The sequence below is a fragment of the Galendromus occidentalis genome, unplaced genomic scaffold (assembly GCF_000255335.2).
Source record: "Galendromus occidentalis unplaced genomic scaffold, Mocc_1.1 scf7180000077133, whole genome shotgun sequence".
NCBI lineage: Eukaryota > Metazoa > Arthropoda > Arachnida > Mesostigmata > Phytoseiidae > Galendromus > Galendromus occidentalis.
The window spans coordinates 431-22,222 of NW_003805121.1; the positions used below are offsets into that span (position 1 = coordinate 431).

The window sequence follows — 21,792 nt, forward strand, 5'->3', positions numbered from 1 at the left end:
CTCAGACCATTTCTCAGGGCAATCTGTATAGGTCGAGAGTAGGACACAGTCCGCGGAGTACCCCACACTGGAATACAATAGGCGAGAGAGCTGATGTAGAGCACACGAAAGACATTTAAGAGAGTTGAGCGAGCGAATCCTAGCCTGCGAAGTCTATGGAGGCAGTATGAAAAACCAGCGAGTCTGCCCTGGAGGGCGGCAACATGATCCCACCAAGACCATGAGTCGCTGAGGATCACACCCAGGCAGGTGGTCCGGCTCGACAGTTGGAGAAGGATGCCATCGAGAAAGACTTCGATCCGAAGCTCACCGCGCCTTGACGCTCCCGGCCGGAAGAGTAAAAGCTTCGTTTTGGAAGCATTTATGACAAGTCGCAGCGATCGGAATGTCTTTTGTACGGTTTCTAGAAGAAGGTTGAAAGCACAGACATCCGCGTCGAGATTTGACCGATTTGCACTGAACAAGACTGTCGTGTCGTCAGCGAATGAGACGAGTTTGAGTGAGGGCGAGAGGGAATTTGAGCGGATGAGGAGAACGTTGATATATATAACGAACAAGAGGGGGCCCAGAACTGAACCTTGGGGCACGCCATAATTAATAGGACACGACTTAGACTCTGTACCAGCAGCAACAACCCGGATTCTTCGATTCCGCAGGAACGAAGAAAACCATTCGCAGCTAGGGTCGTCAACCCCGAGATAGGAGAGCTCCCTGAGGAGGATGTCGTGGTCGAGAGAATCGAAAGCCTTAGAAAGGTCCAGGAAGACAGCGATAACATAGCGGCCGCGGTTCCATGAGTCCATGACGAATTGCTTGATCTGAAGCAGCGCACTCTCCGTGGACCTATCTGGCAAAAAGCCGTGCTGACACGTCGATAACAGTCCAGAACTGAGGAGAAATGGACGTAACTGGAGGAGGACGCATCGTTCAAAGAGCTTAGACAGGAAAGAGGAAAGACTGATTGGTCGGTAGTTACCAGGACTTCCGACATCCCCCTTTCCCTTGTGTATAGGAACAACACGAGACTCTTTGAAAGCACGCGGATAGATCGAGTGTCTTATCGATAGATTGAATACGAAGGCAATCGGCACTGCCAGCAGGGCTATGGAGGCAGCAATAACCTTGGACGGGACCATAGAGAGAGATTTACCGTAGGTGACCTTCATACCAGCGATCACATCTGGAAGAGAATAGGGGTCAACGAAGCGGATAGAGAACGATGGGTCAATCGTACAACCGTCGACAGGATCACAAGGGGGAGTAGCACCCGCCTGGGAAAGAACTGATGTAAAAGCTCTCTCCCCAACCTCCGAGAAGAACTCCGCGAACCTGTCCAGTTTGCACTTGATTTCCGCAGGAGAACCCTGAGAGAGGAAGGCAGCAGCCGTACGATCCCGAGATCGACCACACGAGGAGTTGATGAGTCTCCAGAGCTTACCGCCAGAGCGGCCCACTCTCGAAACGAGGACGGAAGTATATTTTGAACGTGCTATAGAAATGAGTTTTCTATAGCGCTTTAGACAAGAGTAGAAGTTTCTCTTGTCCCTTAGGACTCCACGTCCGAAAAAGCTATGGCCGTACATCAGGAGTGATCTACGCAGGGAAGAAAGGGCTCTAGAGTACCAGGGCCTATCTCCGGCTCGGACGACACTGGGAACCTTGGGGAATGCAGAGTCGTATAACTCATAGAGCATGGAATTAAAGAGATCATGTGCAGCGTCAACGTCGTTGCACCCGTATATCCGGCTCCAATCGAAGGCCTCCAGAGCAGTATGAAAGCAAGAGTAATTCTTTTTGCTGAAGATACGGCGCTCTGGATGTGCGTTCGAAGAAGGCAGGTCGAGAAGTGTGAAGGAAAACCTAACCGCCACCGGAAGATGGTCGGAGAACTCTAGGCTGTTTGAAATAGATACCACCGCGTCGCGCAGACTGTCACCCGACGTGATCAAGGCAGGATCCAGAGGCCGGTCGAGTGACACATCTGTGTAATGGCGACAACTCCAGTTCACTCATGCTCGAGCAGAAACTAGGGATTGGTGGATGGGTGGAAAGAAGATCAATATTTAAATCCCCGATAATGAGGACTGAAGACGTAGATGGAGTTTGGGAGAGCTTTTGACTTAGAAGGTTGACAAGACGATCAGCATGCATAACATGACTAGAGTAAAGAGCAGCCAAAAGGAGCGACTCGGATCCAGCACCGATATTAACAATAACCGCCTGTATAGATTCGTCGTCAGTCTGAAAACTCTCCCAGCCGGTAACAGCGACAGAGTTTTCGACAAATACCGAGACACCTCCATAGGAGGATTTTCTACAGGTATGATAGTGGGAAAAACCCTCGATTTGATAGACAGGAGCTTCTAAGAGCGAGAGCCATGTCTCTGAGCAACAGATAATATCATAACACTTAGAAAACCTTGCAATTAATAGGTCGAACTTGTAGACCTGTTTGAGGGAACGGGTGTTGATGTGGATGATGCTGAGAGATGAGTTTAAGTCTGAGTCAGCCGTCGATAGTCAGACCTTCGGATTCACGTGAGCGGGAGGCACCACATTCTCCCCCGGCACCCCCGACGAGGCAGGAAGAGGCGGCGGGACGGCGACCAACCGTGGATCCTCCCCATCCGTCACCTCGGACTCCACCGTCCCCGAGGCACTGGGCGGCGAGGCAAAGTCCGCCACACGGGACTGTAGAAGTACTCCCACAAATGGCTTGAAACAGATGCCGGCGGGCCAGATTGACCCGGTGTTGAAAGTGTCAGCAGAGTCTCTCGGCACCCCGACAACGAAGGAGGCGTGATTTTGGTTTTCACGTTGTTTAAATTTTGAGACTGTCATGACCTGATCAGAGAACCCCAGACAGTGCTCCAGCATGTCCTTGGCCGTAGTCTCAGGTGCAAGCCCAGTCACGAATAGCTGGTAGGGTAATCCAGCAGTATGAGAGCGAGAGCGCGCGGGCAGGCCCCGTTTCGGAGCAGCTCTCAGTCGCGACTCCCCGGCGCCCGAGCCCCTAGTGATGGGCCTCGGGGGACGAGAAGTCGTCCCGTCCGGTCGAGCGGATTTGTCGGGAAATCCCCGAGCAGACCCGTATTCAGGCGGACCCCGGTCGTGGGACCCAGCCCGATCCCTATGAAGCGGCGTAGCGTGCCCATTGCGTCCCTCGTACCCACGATTGCTCTCAGGGCAATGAGTATTAACCACACATCCAGCCGGCCTCACCTCTCGGCCCAAACACACTCGCTCAGTCCGGGCGTCACACACTGAAGAGATGGAGTCAAGTAGTCCATTGACTTTCGAAGAAAGGAGCGAGAGCTGCGACTCAACGAAGCGCAACTCAGTCCGCATACCCAGCAGTGCCAAGCGCAGAGCCGGCTCAGCACGACCAGGCTGATCACTCACAGACTCGGCGACAGCCGCTCGCCGATCGACACCTGGTGTTTGTAAACACCGCGGCACATCACCAAGACTAGAGGACGGAGAGCCGTCGAGGTTAATCGTCGGAGACAGCGTCCGCCTGCTCGGGCGATGAGCAGCCGGCCCGATGCGGCCGACCGAAGGAGGAGTCAAGATGGGCCCGGCACGGCCACAGGATCTGCACTCAAATTTATCACGAATGGCCCTGATCTTTTTCGGCTGAAGCTCAGTACACGCACGATGTGTCGATGAACCACATATTCGGCATATGAGTGGAACCAGACGCCCATCATCAAATCCAAGATGACAGACTGGACACTCAGCCTGCGCAACGTTATCCAAAGAATCCGTATGACCAACACATCCGGGTGAGCTCCGGAGCTCCGCGGAGCAGCGAGCAGGTCGCGAGGCATCCTCATGCACATCCATGGCGTCGAAAACCGGGTGGACTGATAGGAAAACTGCCGAAACCAAGGAGCAGTCGAAAAACAGCCGAGTAGGCTGAGTAGCTAAGAAAGGCAAGGCAAGAGTGGGAAAGAAACCTTGGATAGAAAATTAGTCAGAAATTCTATCAAACAACACCAACAATCACGCTCCGCATGCTATACCGCCTCTTGGGGAAGCTAAACGCCTTGACCACAATCGTTCACACCCTCCGATTCCATTGTTCATCCCTAGCAATTCTATGTAGTGTCCACAAGCACTCGCTCATCCAAAAACCTTGACTCCACAATAACCATTCCTACGTCGATTAGAGACGATCTTCACTTTTGGTTAGGAAACCTCGACGTTATAGCCTCTGGACCCATACGTCCCCCACTAGTATCCCTAGAAATCACTTCGGACAGCTCTTTACAAGGATGGGGTGCTTGGTCTGGACATCGTGCCGCTGGGGGCACCTGGAACTCACAAGACCGACTTCGCCATATCAACGAATTAGAACTCAAAGCCGTCTTCCAGGCGATACAGAAACTCGCCCACGACTCCCGAAACACCACGATCGCCATTCGAACGGATAACACCAACGCAATGCATTGCATAAACAACCTCGGTTCCATCCACTCTCCTGCTTTAAACTCACTCTTAAGACAACTATGGTCGTGGGCCTTCAATCGAAATATCTTCTTGAAAGCAACACACATCCCCGGAGACGAAAACAAAACAGCCGATGCACTTTCCCGAACGGTCTGCGACAACCACAGTTACTCACTCCACTCGTCGATATTCGAACAACTACAAAGAGCTCACGGCCCTTTCGAAATCGACCTCTTCGCAGACTTCACTAATTACAAGCTCCCTGTTTACTTCAGTTGGATCAAGGATCCTTTCGCCTTGAGCATCGACGCCTTCCTAGCAAGATGGAACCAATGGACAAATCTATACGCTTTCCCACCATTCAAACTAATAGACAAAACGCTTTCATATCTGGACAATTTCCCTTCATGTGAACTGTCCCTAATCTACCCCTTTTGGCCCACAAAGCCGTTTTTCCCGCGGCTACTACAACGATGCATCGACAGCCCGATTCTCCTTCCCACATTCGACGCCCTCTTACGGGACAACAAAGACGAACCGCACCCGTTGATACGAACCGGCAGGCTTCAACTGATCGTATGGCGGCTCGCGCCTCTATATTGTCGCCGGAAGCGACAAATTTTCTGGAGCAAGCTCTCAGAGAAAGCACTAGGAGAGCCTACAGAGTCGGCTGGAATAATTGGATTCGTTGGTGCAGACAACACCATACCGCTAACGCTGCTGGTACCACTGTCACGATAAATCAAATTTGTAATTTCCTTGCACACCTCGCCACCCAAGGATACTCTTACTCATCAATCAACTCATTCCGCTCCTGTCTGTCCTTCAATCTATCTCCCATCGAGGCGTTCAAAGTGGGCAATCACCCAACCGTCCGGAAGCTAATGCGCGGGATTTTCAACGTTAACCCACCAGTGAAATCGCGACCTCCTGTATGGGACGCGGAACAAGTCCTAGCGCACATGGATTTATGGGGCCCTTCCGAAACACTACCGATGGATCGAGCCGCTTCCCGCACGCTTCTGCTTCTCTTACTCGTCTCAGCTGCACGAATAAGCGAAATCGCAGACCTAACATATCCACCATTGAAATGTACCCCATGCCAATGGGAGTTCGTATTCAGGCGCGGCCTCACAAAAACCAGCAAATACGGCCACCATACATCGACACTTATTGTTGAACCGTTCCCAAACAACGAACTACGATGCCCGATTCGAGCCCTAGAAGCTTACACCAAACTCACCAGTCCCAACAGACCTCCTACGGGCAAGTTATTCATTACCTCACGACCTCCGTCCAAGCCAGCAGCCAAAGACACGTTGGCAAGATGGGTCAAACAAATACTCAGAGCCTCCGGCATTGACACAACTATACACACCACACACTCGACCAGAGCGGCATCCACTGCCGCTGCCCACCTCCGTGGGGTCTCCCTTGACGATATTCTACAAACCGCGCGATGGACACGCATTTCTACATTCCATAACCACTACTTCCGACCGCCCCCCGCACCAGCAATGTCCTCCGTACTTGATTTTCGACGTTAAAATCGCTACTGACCCTCGGTGAACGCTGAAACCTACGGAGTGGAATTGGACAGTCTAGTCGACTCACGCAGTGGGAAGACTTGACTGCGATTCCACGAGTAAGGTGGAAGCGTTCACCGAGGGAACCCTCCCAACCCTCCCGAGATATCTCCCGAGATATCTGTTTAATTCTCTTTCTACCGATCTATCACAGGAGACTAACGCCCTTAGTTCGGAGCAAGCACGGCTCCGGACCCCTCACCTTAATTCATTATATGTGCGACGAGGTGCAGTTACCGACGTCCTCAGCGATACAACGATTCATGCAGTCAAAGCTGCATTCATTGAATGCAAGGCGCGGTGAAGTTACCGACGTCCTCAATGATACAATGATTCATGCAGACAGAAGCCACATGAATCCTCTCATACGAATAGCTCAAGATAAGATATTGTCAAACTACCCTCCCAAAGCAAAGCACAATTTACAGCAAAAAAGTTGTATGATCTCGACTGTAATATATGCCAATGAAGTTGCAAAACGGATACGAAACGTAGGTTCCGCGCAACCAAATGAAACTCAACAGAAAATCTTCCAACCCACCCTCGCGTTCTTATTTCCCTCCCAACCTAGGTACAACTCGCTACGGGGCAGCGACAGCACTACCCCTCCGCGCGTCATCCAACCAGTGAGGATTACCGCCGTCCCGGCGACTCTCCTCCTTAAATTTTACTTTAAAGACCGCCTGCTCGTACACGGATCACAATCGCTACTGACCCTCGGTGAACGCTTCCACCTTACTCGTGGAATCGCAGTCAAGTCTTCCCACTGCGTGAGTCGACTAGACTGTCCAATTGTAAGCTTTTGAAAGGTTGCTTTCGTTAAGGCTTTGGTAAAAATGTCTGCGAGCTGATCTTGGGTCGGAACTTGCTGAATTTTGATTCGACCACTTCCGAAAAGATCTCTTATGAACAGGTAACGAACTGATATGTGTTTGGTTCGTTGACGATATTGGTTTTGACTCACCAATGAAATCGTTGCTTGGTTGTCAATCAGAAGAGTCTTGGTGTGGCTGTGGCCAATTTCCTCTGTGAGTTGTTCAAAGTACAACATGAGCTGTATGGTTGAGACTGCTGCGATAAGTTCGCTCTCGCAGCTCGAAAGGGAAAGGGTTCTTTGCAACTGGCTGCCCCAAATGATCGGTCCAGAATCAGTCATTACAAGAGACCCTGACACACTCTTTCTGGTGATTGGACAACTAGCATAATCTACATCGCTATAGTAGCGGTATGACTTGGAATTGGAACTCTGTAATTGTAAACTATTCCATAGTTTGTTGTTCCTCGTAGATATCGAAGGACTCTCATGCCTTCCGACCATCTCATCTTTGTTTGATGCTCTGAGGAGCGCGATAGATAACCGACGATGAATGAGATGTCCGGTCTGGTGCCTAACTGCAGATACATGAGACTTCCGATAAGTTCTCGATAGGGTATATCCTTGACTTCCTCAGTGTCATCAAGCGAATATATGTATATCCCTATCAGCCGGTGTTGAACAGGGCTTGCAATCTATCATATCGAAACGTTTGAGAATATCGAGGGTGTAGCGTTCTTGACGCATAACCACGCTCATATCACTTGTTCTGTGAATTTGAATTCCAAGGAAGTGATCAAGCGGCTAAACCGTAATTTCGAGATGCTGTTTTAATTTAGTCAGGAAATCGAGTATTGATTTCGCAGTGCGTCCTGCCAGAATTGCATCATCGACGTATAAGCACACGATTAGTCTGTCCTCATTGTCGCCGTAAAAAACACATGGTTCGGCGAGACATTGTTTGAGTCCTAGACTAAGGAGTATGGATTTGATCTTCATATGGAAACATCGGGGGGCCTGACGGCTCCCGTAGAGAGCCTTGTTAAGTCTACATTCTCGTGGAGTATTATCTTGGAAACCCTCCGGTCGGTTCAAATAGAGTCCTCCCTCGATGTCCGCGGATAGAAAGGCGGAAGCAACATCGAACTGGAAGAGTTCAAGTTTTTCTTTCGCAGCAATATTCAGGACGAGTCTGATGGATTCAAAGCGTGACACAGGACTGAATAGTTCCTTATAATCGATGCCTGCTTCCTGAGCGTACCCTTTCAAAACGATTCTCGATTTGAATCTTTCGATTTTTCCTTCAGCATTTCGCTTTGCTTTGAAGACCCACCGACGGGCTAAACTTCGGCGTCCTGGCGGTAGTGTGGTCAGAGTCCACACGTTCAATGCCTTCATGCTGTACACTTCGGCTTCCATGGCTTCTAGCCATTCCTGACGTTGTTCAGAATTAATAGCTTCTTCATACGAGTTTGGTTCTTTGACCTGATTTGAATCGCTAATATTTACCATGGCAATATTGGCTGGATGCCTCGCGTCATATCTAATATTTCTTTCGATACGCGGTCTTAAAGAAGCTAAACGTTCAGGATTGAGTTCGTGCTGTTTTCTAGTTCTTCTCCTAGTACTAACTCGACCGTCTCCAGTCGGGAGCCTTGGGAGAGAGTCGGTTTCGTTCGTTCGCGAACCACTCGCCTGAGATGGTTCGGTTGGCGTTACACTGCTTTGGTTGCTCTCTTCAATTTGGTCACTCGTCTCCTGCTGGTTGCTTGGTCCAGGCTGCTCCGCTGGTTGGCCACTTGTTTCACTGGTTGAACCATTTCCTGGATTCTCTGGTGGCGCTGGTCGAGTTCCGCCATCTTCATTTCCATCTTGCGCACTGCCACTGTTTAGTGGACTTTTCTTCGGGAATATGACGTCCCTGGTTGTCACCACAATTTCTCTGCCAGGTGACCAGACTCTGTAGCCTGCGACTTCCGTGCCTAGTCCCACGAGGAATCCAGGGATTCCGCGGGGGTCGAGCTTCTTTCTAGTTGGTTCCAAATTTACATACGTGCATGGGGTTCCAAATGGTCTGAATCTATCAAAATAGGGCTTCTTCCCGTAGAATATCTCATAGGCCGATTGATTTGTGACAGGGTTAATGGTCACGGCGTTCAAGACATTAGCACTATAGCTGATGGATGGTTCTTGCAAGTTCAACCAGAGTTCGATTGCTTCGTTCTGCTAGACCATTCTGAGCTGGAGTTCTTGGATTTGAAGCGGTTTGATCAGCTCCATTGTCAGTAAGGATTTTGGTAACGGCAGCATTGAAAAACTCACCACCGTTGTCCGTATTGTGGATTGTGGGTCTGGGGAGATGTGGGCATGTCTTAGTGCAGAGCGCGCCATTGGTTCAAGCTCATCAGTGTCTGGGATCTCGGAGAGGAGAATTCTAAGAATAAACATTCTCGGCAGTCTGGCTGATTCATGACAAGCAACACAACGTGTTCTTCATAGCTAGCTCATATTACATGACGCAGATCGACAGACTCAAGTGAAAATGCCCGGTACTAGTGCAGCAAATCTCGCCGACACCCGTCAGGCACCGGTTGGCAAACCTCAGCCTATGAAAATCGTGGCCGGTGAGGACAACTTCGAGCGATGGACAACATTCAAAGAGTGGTGGGACGACTTCTGCTTGCTGGAGGAAATCTACAAAAAAGAACCCGAAATCCAAGTCGCAAACTTTCGAGTGGCCTTCGGTGAAGCTAACCGGGCCTTGTTGAGACACCTCGGAATCGAAGGAGCGTCTCCGGAAGACCAAGCTGACCCGGCTGGGAAGAAACCGTGCCAAGCATTATCAAGAATCGTCGACACACTCGACAAACGGTTCAACTAACACGTCAACAAAATTCATCGAAGGTACGTGTTCTACAAATCAACTCAAGCAGGTGGAGAGACGATATCTGACTTCTACGACAGGCTTATGCGCCTAGTGAAAAGCTGTGGTTACCGGGATGACGAGAACATTATGGTTCGCGATCAACTCGTGGTCGGCACGACACTCGCAGGAGCGAGAAAAGACATTTTCAAGGATTCCAAAGACTTATCGCTCGACGAGGTTATGGTTACACTCCGCAGATTCGAAGATAATCATAAAGCCCTCATTGACATCGGTGGTCCGACACTAACCACTAACGATGACATCAATTTCGTCAAAGGCAAGCGCTTCAATGGAGACACCAAAGACCGTTATCGACGCCGCAGAGCACAGACTCAATCCAGCTATAACCGAAACGGCTCGGAAGCGTGTCAGTATTGTGGAGGACGGCACGAACCGCGCAAATGTCCAGCTTTTGGCCACCGTTGCTCAAAATGCTACAAGAAGAACCATTACGAAAAGCTATGCAGAGGCGCAGAGCAGGCAAAACAGCTGACCTCGGAACCAGACTCAGAAGAATTGGATGAAACTTTTCAAATAACCGCTGCGAAACCAAAGAAGAAATTTTTCGTCAATCTGGTAGTCGGCTCAAATGGAGCGTTGCCTGCTCAAGTCGATACTGGGGCAACTTGCAACTGCATGGGGTTTAATACCTTCGAGAAAATGAAACGCATAGGGGCCACGACCGAACTCAACACGGCGACTAAGACACGCGTGAAGATGTACGATCAATCCACTGCAACCTCGATGGGATCGTGTACCATTCGAGGTGTGTTCAGCGGTAAAGCATTCCCGCTTCTTTTCGTCGTCTTCAAGCAGGAGTTCGAAACTCTACTTTCGGGTCATTCGGCCGAAGCCATAGGAGCCGTCGAATTCCACAAGAACATCGAACGGGCCTATCAAATATCTGCCGAAGAAAATCGCCCAAGGTTCCAGCAGCTGCTCGCGAAATACCATGACATATTCGAGGGACTAGGAGCCTTCGCTCAAGAGGTCAAGATAGAAATAAACCCAGCGATCGTTCCAAGCCAACAAGCACCGCGAAAAACGCCAATCTCAATCAGAGAACCTTTGATCAAAAAAATCAAAGAGCTAGAAGCAAAGAAAATCATCGAGCAAGCACGAAAACCGACTCCCCTTGATCTCCAATCTTGTAGCAGTACCAAAGACAGATGGCTCCATAAGAATAACCTTAGACCCAAGCTTCCTCAACAAAGCGATTATCCGTCCGCGTTTCCCGATGCCAACGCTGGAAGAAAATCTGCCTCTCCTCGCCAGAGCAAGAACCTTCAGCACGGTGGACGCCAAGGACGGGTTTTACCAAATGATCCTACATCGCGACTCCAGAGACCTGACAACTTTCTGGACCCCGATAGGACGATCTAAGTACATCAGAATGCCTCAGGGCATAAGCTCCGCGCCAGAGGAGTACCAACGCCGCCAGGTACAAGCCTATGAAGGACTCAAAGGAGTGCTAGTCGTCGCCGACGACGCGCTGATATTTGGAGTAGGAGACACCGATGAGGAAGCGCAAATAGACCACGACGCCAACTTAGAACGACTATTCAAGCGAGCGAGAAACATTGGACTGAAACTCAACGAAAAGAAACTGCAGATCGCCAAAAGCAGAGTGAAATACCTAGGCCATCTGATTTCACGCGAAGGAGTTCGAGCTGACCCAGACAAAATACAGGCCATCGTCAAAATGCAGCCGCCCTCTGACAGCAAAGGGGTGCTCCGATTTCTAGGCATGGCGAACTACCTGCTGGCTTTCATGCCAAACTATGCAAACATCACAGCGCCACTCCGAGAGATAATCAAGAAAGATCGGCGGTTCGCGTGGATGGAATCGCAAGAGAGAGCTTTCAACGAAATCAAAATTCTTCTAAGCCAGGCGCCAGTGCTTGCGTTCTTCGACCAACGTAAGGACGTCATCATCCACACGGACGCCTCAAATTTGGGGATTGGGGCTGTCTTACTGCAAGAAAACAAAGCAGTGGCCTACTACTCACACGCGCTCTCCGCCACCGAACAAGGATACTCGGCGCTGGAAAAGGAATGTCTGGCTATCATGCTGGCGTGCATCAAATTCGATCACCTCATATTTGGGAAAAATGAGGTTCGGATTCTATCGGACCACAAGCCGCTATCAAGGATCTTCGACAAACCGCTCGAGAATTGCCCGCCACGATTGCAAAGAATGCGACTAACCTTGCAAAGGTGCAACATCAAAGTGGAATACATCGCCGGTGTGAAGAATCTGATCGCCGACGCGCTCAGCCGAGCTCCGCTACCGCGAACAGAAGCAGCTAGTCGAGAATACGCTCTCCGAGTTGAGTGCGAAAACAGTCGCCGCAGAGACGGATGCAGGGTATCAGATACATTGCTCCAGAAAATCAAATCTCACACGGAACGCGACCCTACGGCGACGAGACTGATAAAGGCAATACGAACGAACGAATGGAACGACCCAGCAGTGGCAGCATTCAAAACATTCAGAGAAGACCTAACAACCGAGGACGGTTTAGTTTTCAACAACCGAGCATGCTACATCCCGGAGGCACTCCGGAAAGAATTCCTGCAGCGTTGCCACCGATCTCACCTTGCTCTGGATTCCATGCTACGACGCGCCAGAGGTTCCATTTTCTGGCCCAGCTTGCGAAATGATGTTCGGATCCTTGTGGAGAACTGTGCGGCGTGCCAGCTATACAGCGTGAAACAACACAGAGAGCCGCTAATAAGCGGAGAAATACCAACCAAGCCATTCGAAATAGTACATCAAGACTTATTTGATTGGAACGGGCAGGCGTATTTGGTCACAGTGGATGGCTATAGCGATTTCTTCGATATCACGAAGCTGGGATCAGTCACCACAACCGCGAGAATAATCTCTGAGTGCAAAAAGCTCTTCGCGCTCTTCGGTCGTCCCGCACAATTTCGAACTGACAGCGACCCACGTTACATGGCGCTCGAGTTTCGCAACTTCTGCGAAGAATGGAGTGTGAAGCACTATACGAGCGCACCTCACCATCATTCTGCAGACGGCAAAGCAGAATCGGCAATAAAAGCGGCAAAGCGACTACTGAAGAAATCAGAAGCAATGGGGGAGGATCTACAAGTCGCCCTGCTCGAATGGAGAAACACGCCTCAAGTGGACGGACCGTCGCCGGCCGAGAAATTTCTCTACCGCAGAACGCGAACGCTCCTACCCTCAAGAGAAGAAGATCTAAAGCCGCGCATAGGTCCAGACGTAACGAAAATCATCGAAGCCAGGAGAAAATCCCAGAAGAAACAACACGACAGAGGCGCTCGTCCACTCTCTCCTCTAAAAGCCGGAGACGAAGTACGGATCGAGCCTCAAAACTTCAAGAAGGAATGTGAGAAAGGAACGGTGGCAAAAGAACTCAGCACGCGTCGATATCTGGTGACCACAGAGAAAGGGGGAAGCCTGGTAAGAAACCGGAGATTCCTGCGAAAACTTCCAAGACCTGAGCCGCCCGTTCCACCCCCCAACCGTCTACTGACCACGGACCGGTGTGGTCAGGACCAGGCGGACCGGCATTGTACGCCGCCCTGGCAAACAGGAGAGTTCAACCTAACAATACCACCACCGGCACCGGTCCGTCGGAAAAAGAGCGGCCTATGGGAGCGAGGGAACAAGGAGGAGGACCCGAAGAGCGGGCAGTTTCATCTAATGTAAGACGCAAGTTCAACCAGCAGAGAATCAAGAAGAGCGTCGAGCTACCACCAGAAGCGGTCGAGCAGTGAAACCCCCGGACAGATTCGGAGCCTAACAGCTGGCACTCTTTCGTGCAAACCTTAAAAAAAAAAATTAGTGTAAAATAATAGGCAGTCAATAATTGTGTCATCGAAGCAAGATCCTCGGCAGTGCAGCAGGATGCGGGCACACATGTTCAATCCAAGCGTTAGAGACGACTCGTCTAGTCTAGAGTCGGATACAGCGCAATGTTGTCAATTGGTATTATTGGTAATAATTGTATTCGTATTGTTATCAGTTGACATCGCAAAGGAGAGGGCATGTGGGCATAGAGCGCGCCATTGGTTCAAGCTCATCAGTGTCTGGGATCTCGGAGAGGAGAATTCTAAGAATAAACATTCTCGGCAGTCTGGCTGATTCATGACAAGCAACACAACGTGTTCTTCATAGCTAGCTCATATTACAGGAGATGATTTCAGTTTAAAGATCGAAGATCAAACACTTTTCGTGGAATTTCCAAACATTCTGTTTATCCTAGGAAATTCTCCTAAAGGCCTCTCCGTCGGGGAGCTGTGACCATGGCGGGCGCTCTATTCTCTATTGAACTGCAACACTCCCGGAAGCGATCTGGAGCAGATCGCTTGTTGCCAGCCGCCCCCATGTTTCTTCCCGACGCTATAACGCTGTAGCTATAGTAATTTGAAGAGATGCTGGACCGTTCTCACTATAACACCTCCGGCTGTTTTCACTTTACATGTGCGGATTTGACCGTCTCGGCTCTTGAGGATTCCGATGACTCTACCTAGTCGCCAGTGAAGTCTGTTGATGTTGTCCTCGTGAATCAGGACCACATCACCGACGGCTGTTTCTCCTGTATTGTTTGTCCTTCGCTCGTGAGCTGACCTGAGGCACAAGAGGTACTCCATTCGCCATCTTTTCCAGAAATCGTCGAGTAGGGCTTCTCCTCGCTTCCACGCATGGACCAGGGCGTCCGGGCGGATTCCGGCTCCTGTGACGTCGCCTGCCGGTAGGGATATCGGCATGCTGGGTGTGAGAAAGTGTGACGGAGTAAGTGGCGGGAAGCCGTCTACCGATGTTGGACAATTAGTCAGTGGTCTCGAATTCACGATTGATTCGATCTCCTTGATGACGGTCAGGAAGTCGAATAAAGGAATCGAATGCATGTTTGTGGTTTTACTCAGGCAGTCTTTCACCGTTCTGATCAATCGCTCGAATTGTCCTCCACACCACGCTGCTTTCGGGGCGTTTAAGGACCATTCGATTTCCCGTAAACCCAAGAAGTTCTGCGTTTGTTCTTCTCGAAGATTGTCCCAGAGGGCTTTCATGGCTTTCGCCGACCGGACAAAGTTGCAGCCATTGTCGGAATTGATTCTATGAGGGACTCCTCTGGCGGCGATGAACCTATTGAAACAGCTGCTGAAAGCTTCTGCTGACAAGTTCTCAGCGACTTCCAGATGTAGCCCTCGTACGACAGAGCATGTAAATAGGCGAATCCAGACTTTGGCACCCTTTATTTGGAAGGGCCCCAAATAGTCTACGCCTATGTTTTTGAAAACGCCTCCTGATTCGACACGCGACTGTGGCAGTGGTGCTTCCTCGGCCCCTCCCGGTTGCGCTGTATAACCCTTGCAGACAATGCAACACCTCCGAGCCGAGCAGGATTGGATGGCGTACCTCGAACGTTTCGCACGAATTCTGCAGTCGTCCTCCGACCCAGAGAAGTCCGTTTTCGTCTTCAAAGGGCGCGAATTTCGAGATTCTCGGGGACTCTGTTGGATCATCGGCCGCTATCGCCTCCCGGAAGCAACGTGATTGTGCCTCGCGCAGGAGTCGTCGCTTCGCTTGTGAGAGTTCGGCGGAGGACAGAGGCTCGGCTGTTAAATCCTTCTCCAATTCGGTTTTCTTTTTTTCTCTCAGACGTGAAGATTTTCGTCGGCCTATGATGCCAACGTTGCTTTTGAATCTTGCGGCGGCGCGTAGGACGGTCGCGCAGACTCTGATTGCACGGCTTAACGAAGAGTATCGCTTCACGTCGATTACAGTCTCCGTCACCGGATTTTCTCCGACTCCGATCCGATTGATGGTGGTCAGGATGGTTTGAGGAATTTCAGTCCTAGGGTAATGACCTGTCATCAAGAAGTCAGGACCATTCAACCAAAGTTTGTTGGACTTGAGATTTGCCATAGATATGCCTCTCGATGGCAGATCTGCTGGGTTGAGTTTCCCAGGTACGTGAAACCATTCGGTGGCTGCAGACAGGCTCAGTAGTTCTGTGAGTCGGTTCTTAATGAAGATACCGTGTTTCTCGGGTGTCTCTCCCTTTATCCAGTGCCAAACGTTCATGGAATCTGTCCGGGAGAAATGTCGTGCTCCAAAGTTCAGAGCTTTCATCGTTGTTGTCATGAGTCGTGCCGCTAACAATGCTGCCATGAGTTCTTTCCTTGGTATCGTCAGCGTCTTCAGTGCTTGCACGGGTGTCATTCTTGCTTTCGATATGACCAATGCTGTTTTCGCATTTCCTGATTCAGAATCGATGGACTTAAGGTATATTACTGCTGGTCAAGCTTCCTCGCTGGCGTCTGCGAACGCATGTATCTCCAGTGTGTTTCCCATCGTTGCTGCATAATACCGTGGGACAGAGAACTCTCTGAGATGAGCCAATTGTTTACACCATTTCGACCAGTCGGCTAAAAGGTCTTTGGGTAGGATTCCGTCGTATGTAAGCTTGCGTACATGAATTTTCTGCAGTAGCAATTTTACACCCATGACGAAAGGAGAGATCAGCCCGATTGGATCGTGCAGCCTTGCCGCTGCGCCCATGATAGATCTCTTGCATGGCTTGGCGCTGTTGACGAATTGGATCAGGCTGTTGGGATCGAAGACCAGCTCGTCCTCCGAATTGTTCCATCCGACTCCGAGAACTTTGTCCGACGTTAGAGGAGATATGATCGGCTCCATTGGGTAGTTTTCTTGAGCTAGGCTCTCCTCTTGGCCACTCATTCTCCATTTGTGCATATGCATTCCAGCGTCTGCTAGGATGGTTTCGACCTCGTCTTTGATGATATGAATTTTTTGCATCGAATCTTCGCCAGCGATGAGATCGTCCATGTATAGATTTTCAACCAGAGCTTTCGATCCGGAAGGCTTAGGATCTTCGAATCGTTTAGCTTGCTCCCGGATGGCCATTATGGTGTCGAATTGTGCATCTTTCACTCTGAAGGTGTTTCAGGTCATCCGGTAGGTTGTGGGATTTTTCATATCTTCCGAGTCGTACCACAGAAAACAGAGATAGCTTCTAAATTCGTCCTGGACGCCGACTGTCATGTAGGCCTTCTTTATGTCGCCAATCCCACGTACGATCCGAAACTCTTCAAATCCAACACTATCCGCTCTCTCCCTTCAGGTAAAGAGCCATAGGTTTTTTTAGTGGGTATTATGTACATGAGCCCCACACTCCGGTTTAATTTTCCACTCTTCTGGGTAGTGCGTCAATGCATTTTTTCCTATGGCTCTTTCACCTTTTCCTCCTAGCTTCCCCCAGTCCCCCTCTCCCTTTTCGCACTCGCAGTTCCTTTTGAGAATTATAGGGTCATCCCTTCGCGAGCTGCTTCACCAAAAAAAATTAATCCAAACCGATGAGTGCGAAATTTGAGCAGCATCGCGGCTGAAGTTGGCAGAAGATTTGGCTTGTCGAGAATGCAATCATTGAGAGATAACTGTCCTTTCAGGTGCGATGAAGCGTTGAAAACTGGTCTCACCTTATAGGTCGTCTTCGTCTCGTTCACGACCGGGAAGTGAGGCATGAAGTATTCAGGGGTGCTTCCTCTTGGATTTTTTTCCGCGAAGTTGTTGTCCAGGAAAGACCTCATTTCTTGCCAGTAAGATGCCTTGAGGTCTGGTTTGATAGACAATGTTTTCGTTAGGGATTCCAGTTGCTTTCTCGCTAGGCTGAAGTTGTCCCTCAACAAGGGTACTTTCTTCGCGTCGAAGTTGATTATTGTTTCATACGCCCCTTTTTCCTTCGTGAAGCATTTGGAGAATGCCTCGCACGCAGCCTGGCTTGTCTGTCCAGAAAGCTTGTCTGTCGAAAGCAGATCCTGACCAGATGAATTCGATTGTATTCTCCACTCTGTGTTCGGAAAACGAAGCTTTCCGTGCGTTCGCAACTCTGCTCGTAAATGGGGAACCTGTTCGATTCCGCATAGACAGTGGCGCGGACGTCAGCGCGGTTGGACAACCCACTTGAAGAAAGCTAGGCTCTCCCAAACTACGGCCGGTGACCTCAAGATGCTTTGCAGCGGATGGTCGTCCCATCGAGGTGAAAGGCTTCTTCATCGCCACGTTGGCTACAATACCTGGTTCCGGAAAGAAGAAAAGCACACGGGTAGAAGATCGCATCGTCGTTTTCGCGACCGAAACCGGGGATCTACTGGGTGGAAATGTCCCTTATGCGCTGGATCTCCTCTCTACGTCTCCGTCCGTGGAACTTGCTCAGGTCAACCTCAACACGGAGGGCCTCAAAAGCAAATTCCCGAAACTCTTCGAGACGTCTCTCGGTCTCTGCACGAAGACAGAGGTTGAACTCCTTTTGAAGCCGGATGCGTCTCCCGTTTGCTTGCCAGCTCGTCCTCTGGTGATGCCGGTCCGAGAACTCGTGGATCAAGAGCTAGACCGCTTAGTCAACAACGGTACACTCTGTCGCGTCGATTCTTCGGATTGGGCCGCACCGATCGTGGTAGTCCGCAAAGCCAACGGCCAAATTCGCATGTGCGCGGATTATTCTACAGGACTAAACGAAGCTCTACAGGACGTTGACTATCCACTGCCCAATATGGAAGAGATCATGGCGAAATTCAGCGGCAACACAGTCTTCACGCAACTGGATCTAGCCGACGCTTATCTTCAACTCCCCCTCTGCACTGCCAGCCGGGTACTCACCACGATCAATACTCATCGCGGGTTGTTCCAGTACCACCGCTTAGTTTTCGGTCTAAAGACAGCCCCGGCCATCTTTCAACGCACAATCGAACAGACCCTAGCTGGTCTCGACGGCGTCCTCGTCTATTTAGATGATATTGTAAGGGAGTTTCAAGGGAACCTAAAGAAGGCAAGAGACGGTAGGGAAGACGGGGATCGAAAGATAGCGCGGACACATAGGCAAACCAGTAACATGCGGAAATCCTAAATTGTAAACTTGTACCTAGAGCCGGACGAGCCGACGACCACGGTTCCAAGGATTGTTCTTGGAGCGGGGTCGGCGGCGAGCTCCGGAATCGACAGACCCCTTCCGCATGTGTGAGTGACGGCGAACCTTAAGATGTGTAACGAGGCGCGGTAGGAGCTTTGGAATCGGCGCGCGAGAGAGCGGTGTTGTAATGGGCCAATCGGAAACAATGCTAACGTTCCGGAAAGGGAGAGAGGACAGGAGAATAAAACGAGTGTGAAGGCGGGAAACCGCCATTCACGATCTTCGCGTGCAGTCAGCTAACCGTGTCATCCTTGATTCACGTTTTCCGGCCCCCTAGAACCCTAGCCCCGAGACCCGAGGAGCCGCTGCCGCCGCTTCCCAGTCCAACCAAAGAAAGGACCCAAGTCGAGCGCCCCGTAAGTCCCGTAGAACTGATCGGAGTGCTTCGACCCATAATCGACCCCGGAGACCACGGAGATTACCGTTACAATTGGTGGAGATCCGACTTTCCCCTGTAAAACCAACGCAGCAGAGAATCCAACCCGAAATCAACGAAAATAGTCCCAATTAAGTAGACGCAAATCTGTAAACAACAGGCGAAACGAGGAATAACGAACTAGGCCTAAATCCGAAGCCTCGTGTATAGGGCGCAAACACGTGTCTCGTACTCATAAGCCTCCCGGGTCGACATCCTAGCCAAATCATACGAATAGAGTCCAATAATTTACGATAATGCATGCCGGCCCCGAGCGAGAGAGAAGACAAAAGTGCACGTCCCGCATGCTGTAAATGTCAATAGCTAACCGCATGAATTGTCTCTTCGGAAGCATATAAGATGGCCCCACCAGCGACGCGAAGAAAGGTACAGCATTCGCCAACACCGACGACGAGACAACCAACGGCAACGGCGCAAGAAGAAACACGAGACGTAAACGTAGCAGGAGCCTCAAGTGGAAACGCGGGACCAGCGCCGACCGAGCGAGAGACCTCGACGGCACCGCCGATGCACGCAATCGCAACCTTGACCGAAAACCCGAAGGACTCGCAACCGCAAGCGAACGCCGGAGAGGAAACTCCCAAGCGGCTCACAGCAACAGCGACGGTCCCAACACCCGTACGCCTCACTCCGGAGCCGCCGAAGTTCAAGCCGGGCGACGACGCAGCGAGATGGTTGAAGTCGTTCGAGAGAATCGCAACCCACAACGTGTGGCAAGGCGATTTCAAGCTACAATCAGCGGAAATATGCATGACGGATCTTGCATTGCAATGGGCGGAGACCCAGAGCGAACGGCTGACGACATGGGCGACTTGGAAAGCAGCGTTCGCGAAAAGATTCGATAACGGAAGGGTCGCCCAAGCCAAACAACAACTGCGCAAGCTTATCCGCAGCGAGGAAGACTCCCTAATCGACCATCTGGACAGGGTGGAATGGTTGTGCCGCCAAACAAGCCCATCGATGCAGGATGAGGAGATCATCGAAAACTTCGGAAACACGATTTCAGAAGAGGAATTCGCGTTCGTGGTGACGGGAAAGCTGACAAAGGATCTCCAAGGTCTGAGAGAAACCCTTGAACTTCGGCAGAACCAAGCAAAAACGCGCAACAAGAGCGACGAGCCGAAAGCCAGCCGAACCCCGGTCATGGCGGCAGTGCGAAACAGGAGCCCCCAAGGAAGCCCCCGGAGGACCCCCCAGAGAAACGAAGAACGCGGGCGCCCGCACCAATCGGGGCACCCACCCAGGAGGGAACACTATTCGCCGTACCGACAAAATTTCGCGGGAGACCGAAGGGCTTTCGACGGCCGCCCAATCTGCAACTATTGTGACAGAGTAGGTCACATCACCAAGTACTGTCGTGACCTCCAGGGAGGAATGACAGCCGCAAGGAACCCGAACAGGATCGTACCAGCAGCACGAGAGACGCCTCGAAGATCGCCGTCACCGTACCCGGAACGCCGTCCCATGCAAGAACATTCGGGAAACGTAGAACGCCGTCCGTCCTAAGCTGCTCGGGACCGGAGAGATCGGCGATCCAGCACGGTTGCAAGACAGAGGTCTACGTCCGCAACATCGGCCAGGTCAACGCGCTGATCGATCTCGGAGCGAGTGTCTCGGCGATCAGAGCAAACCTGCTGCCCCATAGAAAACTTCGCTTCGAGCCCACCGAGAGCGATGGCAGACCTCCAATAGCGGCCGACGGATCTGAAATCCCCCGAGAATCCATTTGCATGCTCCATGTGTCTAATAATAAACTTAATATTGTGCCGTACGAGTTTCTCGTCGTTCCGGAGCTGGCAGGAGACCTTATCTTAGGGGAAGATTTTCTTAGAACATATGGCGCGGATATCGACCTGGTGAAAAATTCAATAGATTTCCAATTCGAATCCTACGCCCTCGTAAACGACCCTAGCCAAAAAGAATGCTTAGACAGAGCACCTATAAGCGTTAGCGAGACTACAATAATCCAGCCCAATACTTGTACTAGAGTCCCAATTAGCGTGCCGAGAACGCAGAGAAAAAACGCGGTCTGCTACATCAAAGCAAATAGTGCCGTGAACAACAATCAGCTAATAATTGCTCAGTCTAGTCGACTCACGCAGTGGGAAGACTTGACTGTAATTCCATGAGAAGGGTGAAGTCGTTCACCGAGGACAGATAGCGATTGTGATCCGGCAGGGCACGAGGCGGTCTTTAAAAGAAAAGTAGCGGACGATCCGTGAACGGCTCGGGTCTAGGTAATCTTACATGGGAGCACGCCACAAGCCCTACGTGTTTACATTGATGAATGCATTTCTAGCGGGGAGAATTCTGAGTTCAGCGGGGCTGGCGACTTGGTGACTTTACCTGTTTTGGCGAGTTATTCTGGGGTGACGGCGTAATCGATCTAAGAGAAGATTCTTGGACCGAGTAGTAGACTGTATGATGCGGACCCGGACTCAACGCAACATGGATACCTCATCACAAGATAGCGAGATGAACTGGATAGGTGTGCACTCTTGGGCAAAACAAAGCTTCGTACAGAATACGACCGAAACTTGAGCGAATAAGATCGGAGGAGCTCATGAGAACTCATTCAAAAATGCATATAAACT

The 21,792-nt window shown here is 50.7% G+C and overlaps 3 protein-coding genes across 3 annotated transcripts; 2 read left to right on the plus strand and 1 right to left on the minus strand.

Annotated features, from left to right (window-relative positions):
- Positions 1-14,182: 14,182 nt before the first annotated feature.
- Positions 14,183-16,700, minus strand: LOC100905131 (uncharacterized). The gene is made up of 3 exons (XM_003741256.2): positions 16,184-16,700; positions 15,189-16,018; positions 14,183-15,139 (listed from the first exon to the last, which is right to left on the minus strand). The coding sequence occupies exons 1-3, from the start codon at positions 16,698-16,700 to the stop codon at positions 14,183-14,185; spliced, it is 2,304 nt and encodes a 767-aa protein (XP_003741304.2).
- An 853-nt stretch (positions 16,701-17,553) lies between these two features.
- On the plus strand, positions 17,554-18,699 carry LOC108863945 (uncharacterized protein K02A2.6-like). The gene is made up of 2 exons (XM_018638696.1): positions 17,554-17,668; positions 17,813-18,699. The coding sequence occupies exons 1-2, from the start codon at positions 17,554-17,556 to the stop codon at positions 18,697-18,699; spliced, it is 1,002 nt and encodes a 333-aa protein (XP_018494212.1).
- Positions 18,700-19,537: 838 nt separating this feature from the next.
- On the plus strand, positions 19,538-20,350 carry LOC108863946 (uncharacterized; the record flags this gene model as incomplete). The annotated part of the gene is made up of 1 exon (XM_018638697.1): positions 19,538-20,350. A coding segment is annotated over exon 1 (813 nt), but the record flags the coding sequence as incomplete, so codon positions are not given.
- Positions 20,351-21,792: the final 1,442 nt, after the last annotated feature.